The following is an 8568-nucleotide window of genomic DNA, read 5'->3' as shown; positions in this document are numbered from 1 at the left end:
GGCGAGTAACCCGAAGTGTGAAACACGTTGTAACTCGTAGCCGGTCCACCGGTCCTCCTGGAATTCCATCCGCCACGACGGAACGAAGCTGTCGCGTTAGCGTTCGGTGAAAACCGTTTCATCGATTCGAACGGAGTCGACGACTTCGAGCTACACACCTCCGTCGCAATCGGATGGTAACAGGTGCCGAAACGCGATTTTCCTGAACTTACGCGAACCGAACGCCGTTTATCCTAATCCCTCGACGATCTCTCCGTATAAAAAGTACGCGAGTAAGCGGCAATTTCTTCCAGTGCCATCCATCACTTTTTCGCTCACTATCCACGCGACACCCACCGATATTTCTCCTACACATCGTTCGAGGACGATCTAGATCCGCGCTCTCCAAAATGAGAAAGAAAAATCGACTTTTCGGTAGTGCCCCCTCGAACGAGGTTTCCTAGAGCCAGCAAAACACCGTGAAAATGGACCACTATCTCCGAACCAGAGATTTTTATCTGGCCGGAGCGATCTTCTCGGACAACGTGGTCTCCCTTCTTCGAAATTTACAACTCCGATGCTTCCTAGACACCGGGTGTTCTTTCCAGGGAAGAACTTACTACCGGTAGCGGTAATAAAATGCCGACTTCATTATATCCGTCCGCCTGCCAGCCTGTAATTAATAGTCGCCTTGATATTAGTATCGAGCCATTTCGGAAACCCGACCGACGCGCGTCACGACGCGATACGATGCGACGCGACGCGACGCGCGACGTAACGCAACGCGATGCGTATTCCACGATTCGCGTTTTATTATCTCGTCGCGGCGCGGTGCGGCGAGCGCGTATTTTACGACACCCCTCTCATGCTCGACCCGGCTCGGCTCGGCTCGGCTCGGCTACCGTGCGCGTACAGCGAATAAAATTATAATTAACAAATTGCGCGCGACCATTCGTTCGATTACGACGCGCGTACCGTAGACTCACATCCCATAGATTCGTTTCGCACGCTTACACGGTACAGTGAGTTCTCCATGTATGTCGCCGAGGCCTGGATGATAAACGTCGGGGAATTATCCCCACTACCGCCGGGTATACCCGTGTTGTTGACATATATCGAGAGTTCACTGTATTATCTAATACTTTGAGTGCCAGCGCAGCAGCCTCAGAAGTTCCATACAATCGAAGTGATTTATTGAACGAAATCAAAATTGAAAAGTTAACCCTTTGCACTCGAAGCTATTTTAACTACAAAACGAAACATTTCTTCCGACCTAGAATATATTCCCTTTTATATATTTTTTTTTCATGTTATACGTATGAAAACGGTGGAATTTAATCGTACAATACTGAAATGTATAGTAATTTATTAAATACAAACAAATTTAATAATGTAAAAAATATTTTGAAGAATTATATAGCAATTTTTAGTGACGTCTTATAGTCGCCATTCGAGTGCTAAGGGTTAAAATAGATATTTCTCTCCATCTCTCTCTCAAACTAATCCCTACACTAAATGCAACAACGCGAAAATTAATAAACAAATCTGGACAAGTAAGTTTATCTCCAAAAGCGTGCCAACCTAGAAGAATGCCTGCGAGTTAACTCACCTACTCTTACAGTCTACGGTGTAGACTATCCGATTGAAACTTTCGATTCCGAAAGCACCGAAGTGGAATAAAATTTGACTCGAGGTTAGCGGGAGCAAGTAGCATACTCGTTTCGTAGATTTCCGAATAAGGGATGAAAGAGTGTCACTGAACAGAGCAATCATGGAAGGAAATATTTCGACTAAAATAGAGCGGTTCATTCGATGCCCGTTTCAAATACAGTGATTTCTCCATATATGTCGTCAAGGCCTGGATGATAAACGTCGCGGCATTATCCCCACTACCGCAGGGTATACTCCGTGAGGGGCCTCGGACGCCGAGGAGTGTAAACGTAACACTCGAGTAATGTTTCCTGGACGATACACGACGCTGGCAAGACCCGTGTCGTTGACATATATCGAGAATTCACTCTACAGTGATTTCTCTATATATGTCGTCAAGGCCTGGATGATAAACGTCGCGGCATTATCCCCACTACCGCAGGGTATACTCCGTGAGGGGCCTCGGACGCCGAGGAGTGTGAACGTAACACTCGAGTAATGTCTCCTGGACGATACATGACGCTGGGAAGACCCGCGTCGTTGACATATATCGAGAATTCGCTGTATGTACATCTAGGTCGGCGTCGACGCGTTCGCGTGCCGATCGTTTTCTCGCGATCGTTATCGCGGTCCGCGGATCTCGCGCATGGACTTTCCGCGTTTATCGCGTCAAGACTCGATCCGTTCCTCCGGCTCCGGAGTTGTCGACGATATCTACGAGGTTAATCGAGTTCGCTCGAGTTCGACGCTCCGCGCCGCGCCGTCAACCGCTCCTAGATATTTCGCGGCTGTCGCGTCGCGATCAGCAAAATTACTCGCGCGGTATCTGTGTACGTACCTACAACGAATGGCAGCTTCGTTACAGCCTGTCGCCTCTCGCGATGCAAATTCGTTCACCGACGGCCCCGGTGTTCGATACCACCGATAATAATTCGTTAACGGCAGCCCGTCGATGCCGAACAGATATTTTACGGTCTCGAAAAATGTAAGAAAATTATTGCTAATACATGTATGCACCTACAGTCTGCTGCCTGGAACGGAGAATTTGTTGCATCGACTGATGGCAAAATTATATGTGCTTAGCTATCCTGTTCGCCCTTTCTCAACAACATTTCCAGCGGTTAGCTCACCCGCAGCAGGGTCGACGGAAAAGGGATTGCGTATACGACGGCGTTTACTATAGTTATAAAAAAACTGCGGATTTTATGCATTCGTGACGAAAATGGGAGATTAACCCTTTGCACTCGAAGCCATTCTAACTCCAAAAGGATATTTCCCTTCTATATATTTGTTTTCATGTTACACATACGAAAATGGTGCAATTCACTCGTACAATACTGAAATGTTTGGTAATTTGTTAAATACAAACAAATTTAATAATGTAAAAAATATTTTGAATAATGATAGCAATTTTTAGTGGCGCCTTACAGTCTGCTAAGGGTTAAAATTCAAACAGTGAAAATATTCAAAGAATCTAAAGATACTGTTTTCATTATCTTGCACTTATTGAAGCACCCCTAGAAATTGTGGCATGATTTCAAAGAAATTGCAAAAAATAGTACAAAATATTTGTTACATTACAAAAATTCTATTTAATAGATCACTAAACATTTAAATATTGTATGTAGAAATCGGATCAGTTTCGTATCAATAAAATGAAAATATTGTAAGACCGAAGAAATATTTAGTTTTCGAATGAAAATAGCGCCGAGTGCAAAGGGTTAAAATGGTTAAGAAACACATGTACGTACGTAGCTCTTGTGTGTTGCAATGAATGAAGACAGTTTGTATTTTGCATATAAATCCACATTCTCGTTGTAAAGATAATAGAAAGAGTAGAATGGTGCTACGGTTGGCACGTTTCCTACGCGTTAGAAGGAACAATCAAAGTACCGTTCTTTCTTTTCTGTATCTGTCGTCTCTACTCATCAACCGAAAATGTTACGCGCTTGTGCATCGAAAAGTTGCCGTTGATGGGTTATTACAAGAGTCCTGAGAGGAAGGAGAGGGGGGGGGGGGCGTCAGTTGTGTCTGGCATGGATAGCCGTCGTCGCCGCGCCGCCTTCTCCGTCAACGATACGTTGCGTGGCAGGATATGGTTTTCCGGGGTGGTTGACTATGGCGCGGTCGTCCTCTTTTTCCCAGTCATCCTCCGAATCCGTTCGCGGCGTTTCTTTTTCTTCTCGGTTCGGGTCCGGCTACTTTCGAGAGCCCACGCATTGTAATCTCGTTGATGCGCGCTGCGGAGGAGAAGCAAAGGGAGGGGAACGAACAAAAAGAAAAAAAAAAAAAAAAGAAACAACGCAAAGAAGAGGAAAGAAAAAGGTCGCGAAGGAGGAATGTGTCGCGCGCGGCATGTGGCCGCATTACGTACGCTCGGCTCGTTGGCGCGCGAGCGAGCAAGACCGATCGGAACTCGCGAGGCGAGCTGCAACCGAGAAATCCTTCCCGTACGAGCCTGGAGGCTTTTTGGCGATTCGTATCTGTTTTAATTTGAATAATCGTCGCTCGTTGCCTCGCCCGTTCGCTTTCGGCTGGCAACGTTATCTCGCGGCTTTATCCTTCGCGGCAGATGCTCGCTCGAGTATCTACTCGCCGGTCTCCGCGACGCGACGCGACGCGACGCGACGGGTCGCGACTGCTTACTCCTTTCCAAGAGGCGCCATCGTAAAAACCGAGGGAAATATCTGTGTAAGTAAAGCGCGGCCCGAAGCTAGACAGTTTACGTTTTCCACGCGGCGGTATTCGGCTGGCTCGTCTCGAAAGCGAGAGCTGGCGCCGCGACGCTCTCGACGGCCTGGCCGGAGTCTCGTCTGGCTCTCTCGAGTAGCTGGAACCCGATGTCCTTTCACAAAGACACGCCGAACTCGTCCTGTTCATTTTCGCCCTTCGTGTTTACTACTCGTCTGGTCTTCCCTCGACATCGTCTCCTCGTTATCGCCGCCGCGAACGGCAATTTCGTTGTTATTATTAGGAACACCCAGAGAGGAGAGGAATAGAGACCGTGTGTTTACCCTCTCCAGAGTGGCCGGCCACTCGACGACGGTGGAAGAGAAGCTCGTGCCACGAAACATTTTCGTTTATACTCCGCCTACCGTGTGCTTCAGCTTCTGCTGCTGCTGTCGCTGTTGCTGTTTCTGCTTCTGTTCGCTCGCTCCCTCGCTCGCTACGCTGCGCATGCAACGAGCCGACCGAACTCGAGTGGAACGTCTTTTCTTTCGGCGGCGTGATCGATGTCGACCAGAACTCGAAAGCACGGTTCACGGTTTAGAAGTGGTTTGCTCTCGTTCCGAGAGCAGTGAGCGAGTCTCTGTGCGATTCGGAGGAAACAGACGCGACGCGACGCGACGGTAGGCGACGCATGGTAGATAAGCGAGGTAGGACGAGACGAGATTCGACGCGATCATCGAATAATCGAGAGCTCGCCACCGAATTCGAGCGCGCGCTGCGTGGGTGGCCTGCTACCACCTCTACCGTCCAACGTCCACCTTCCTCCGGCAACGGTAACCACTACCGACTGGCGATGCAGCTCGCGCAGGCCTCTCTTCTCTTCCGATGATGAATGACTTTCGTATAGCTCTCCCCGCAGCTCCGTCTTCTCTCGGTCGCCTGGCACGACTCGTTCGCATTCGGTCCCGGTGCGTCTTCTCTCCCTTTTTCTCTTCCGTTTCCGTCGATTCGCTCGAACAAACGGACGATTTGCATCCACGATTGCCACCGACTCTCCTCGAGGGAGAGAGAGAGAGAGAGAGAGAGAGAGTAAAGTCGAGTTTCGGTCCGCGATCGTGGCTCGCGGAACAATGGAAATCATTTATCTCGGCGGCGGTGAGCCCGAGCGGCAGCTCGGCTCGGCGCGGATACGGATGCGGATTCGGTTGCCCGCGTTGTCGTCCAAACAATGGCGCGCGCCTCTTCGTAAATGAGTCAGAACGAGGGCAACGGCGTCGTCGGTCCATGGTTAACCGCAGGTATACAACGACGGATCTCTCCGACCGGGCGAACCTCGACCCGTGGGAGGTTGCGCGTTTGCTACAAGAAACTCGAGTTAAGTGGATACAGTCGTAGCCCGTTAAACGCCGAGTTTCGCCATGGGTGACGAATTTGAAAGGCGACGGTGACACCTCGGAGCATCCGCAACCGCCTTAAAAACATTCGAATGCCAAAGCGAACGGGGGGTCCCTGGGACAGCTCGTTCGTTCCTGCGGTTCGAAAGACTTTTCACTCCTCGATCCCTCTCTCTCCCTCTCTCTCTCTCTCTCTCCCTCGCTCTCTCGAGTGTTACGCGTCGTCCTTTTCAGCTACCTGAAGAAGGCGAGGAGGTGGAAGAGACGGGTCTTCATATTTTATACGGGATGGGGATCCTTTATGCGGTCGACTACGGGGGCACCCAGCGTGTCGAATAGAATTCAGGAGGCCGGTACACGATAGGTATTTTGACATGCCCGAGAAATTAGTATAATAAAGAGGGGGGCTACGTAGACCGACCAAGTGCCTAAACACACGCCGTAAATCTCTCCCCCGGTGCTCTCCAAGATCCGAGGAGAGCGGCGAAGCGGTGGAGAGGTCTCTCCGCGATCGTACGCGAGCCGCATCCAAGTTGCGCCCTTTTTCGAGCCCGTCAGCCTCGATCCCGGCGACGTTTGATCGATCGGGACGAGCGGCCAGATACCGGCAACGGTTTTTATCGCGATTTCTCCTTTTTACGCTTTGTTACGGCTACCTATACCTTTCTCTCTTGATCCCCCCTCCCCCTCTCTCTCTCTTTAACTCAACTCGGAGCGTTCCGTGAGATCGGTGGAGCATCCCATCTCGACGAACACGGAATCGTCGGACTCGAATAAATTCACGACGCGAGATTCCGCCTGGCAAGTCGATCCAACACGGTGTACGCCTCTATTAGCGGCCGGTGTGGATACGTATGTATGTGTATCGCGACGCCTGGGCCAACGCCAATGGCGTAATCGCGATACCCCGAGCTGTCGGTGGCTGGGAGAAACAATTTTCCTCGCTGGACGGCATTTCTGGACTCTTTTGTCGCGATTCAACCGCAACCGTTCTATAAATTTATATATCGCGATCGTTCTCGGTTCGCTGGTTCGTCGAATCGACGCGAAACGGAACGTGTCCGTTGCGGATTTCACCGTGTTGCGTGTGCGCGCCTTTCCTCGAACGGGAGTCGATCGAAATAGAAAAATGTCTCTACCGTATATAGTTTTCGCGGAGGAAGAACTGGCGACCGAAATTTTGGCGGATCGCGATGCAAGCGCCGCGAATAAAAGCGACCTTTCGAGAACCGGCGGACCGACTGCTACGCCACTGTTCCGTAGAGTCGTGGTACATACGCAGATAGGTACGAACGCCGGGCATCCGGTGCGCGAGGGGTCGATCGATCTCTCTTTCGTCGTTGCGCGGCCACGCTGCTTCGAGATACCTCCGGTATCGGTGCCGGGTATGGCGAATGGAGGTGGTGGTGGAGGTGGCGGAGGTGGCTGCGATCGCGGTGGTGGTGGTAGCGTCGACGACGATGGTCGAAGGTAGCGAAGCGAGGTGGTCGTGTCGGTGGTTAAACGGGGGCGTGGCCCGTCGACGGGGAGCGCGCGCGAGACGGCGCGGAGAGGGGGAGGGAGAGGACGACGGAGCCCCGCCCCCCGGTTTAGCCGGTACGTATCGCGGCGTGGCTGGTCGGTTCGACTCGCGCGACCAGCCCCAGATCCATCTGGCTCGGTTGCCCGCCTCGTTCGAACTGGGCGGTGCCCCGCCCCCTCGGGGCGCGCGCACTCTCCCTCTCTGTCGGACGCGAGGGCTCGGCATGGTCGCGTCTCCTCGCGTTATCGGAGGTCCGTGAGCGGCCAGGATCGAGCGCCGTTGCCGTCACCCTCGTCGGCTTGGTGGGGCGAACGGTGCGCGTGGGAGGAGGAGCGGCGGCCCAGTGGAGTTCGGGAAGTCGAGCAGCGCAGACGCGTTCGTTCTGCTCCGCGACGATCCGATCCTAGTCTTTGGCCATATCTTCTTGCGCGTCGAGCAGCGCGTGTATCCTCCCGCTTGCGACGACAACGTCGACCAGAGTCGATCAGTCGATCTCGCAACCGGTCGTCCGAGTATTCGTACCGTTCGCGCATCTCGCGATCGCCGTAACGAAACGAAAGTCGATGGGAAGTGGAGGTGCCTCGTCGTCTCGCGGTTCATCGCCGTATCGTCGACGGCAGCGACGCGTCGACCGCGAAACGATCAGGCTGACGAGTCGCGTCGCGTCTTCTCGCGAGTGACGGTGGTGATCCTGCGACCGTACCCTATTTATTCGGAGGAAGATCGAGCGATCGAGAGACGACCGTGCTCGCTCGACCCCGGAGGAACAGATCGAAACGAACGGAGAGGAGACACGAGTACGACGACGAGAAACGAAGACGGGTCCGAAGGCGTTCGGAAAAGTTGGAAATCGAGGTGTCGTCCCGCGAGAAGGTATGCCTACGAAAGGGGAAAGGGGAAAAGCGACGGACTTCAGCATCGCGGCCATCATGGCGCCCAGGGGTCCGTCCTTCGGGCATTACCACCTGCAGGGCATCGGCAACACCGCCGCTACCGCTAACACCAACTTGGAGTGTCCGACCGGCAGAGGATTCGTCGCCAATTCCGCGCTCGATCACCGTAAGTTTCTTTTCGTTTCTTCGTTTTTTCCCTCTCGGTTCGACAACCTCTTTCGGACGATTGTTACCCCGTCGCTGCGACGGAACCAACGCTCCCGTCAACCACTCGCCGACAGGTTTCCTTGCAACGCGTTTTCGAACTCGATCGCGTATCGTTGAAACGATGTATACCGCGAGGTTTCTTTTGCTCGCCGATTTCTGGCCCGCGCGATCGCGTCGCCCGTGGTTTCAAAAGTCAGCCGGCCAACAGGTTCAATTTCTTGAAAGAGACGTCGCGTCGCGTCGCGTCGCGTCG

At 52.4% G+C, this 8568-nt stretch overlaps 1 protein-coding gene across 1 annotated transcript in view; it reads left to right on the top strand.

Moving 5' to 3' along the window:
- The first annotated feature begins 7713 nt into the window (after nt 1-7713).
- Nucleotides 7714-8568, top strand: part of LOC143361372 (uncharacterized) — a 44191-nt gene continuing 43336 nt past the window's right edge. The window contains exon 1 of the mRNA XM_076800711.1: nt 7714-8274. Within this exon, the coding sequence (XP_076656826.1) occupies nt 8091-8274 (184 nt within the window). The 5' untranslated portion in view covers nt 7714-8090. The remainder of the gene's footprint in view (nt 8275-8568) is intronic.

Source organism: Halictus rubicundus, chromosome 15 (genome assembly GCF_050948215.1).
Source record: "Halictus rubicundus isolate RS-2024b chromosome 15, iyHalRubi1_principal, whole genome shotgun sequence".
NCBI lineage: Eukaryota > Metazoa > Arthropoda > Insecta > Hymenoptera > Halictidae > Halictus > Halictus rubicundus.
This window is presented reverse-complemented; position numbering and strand designations above follow the sequence as displayed.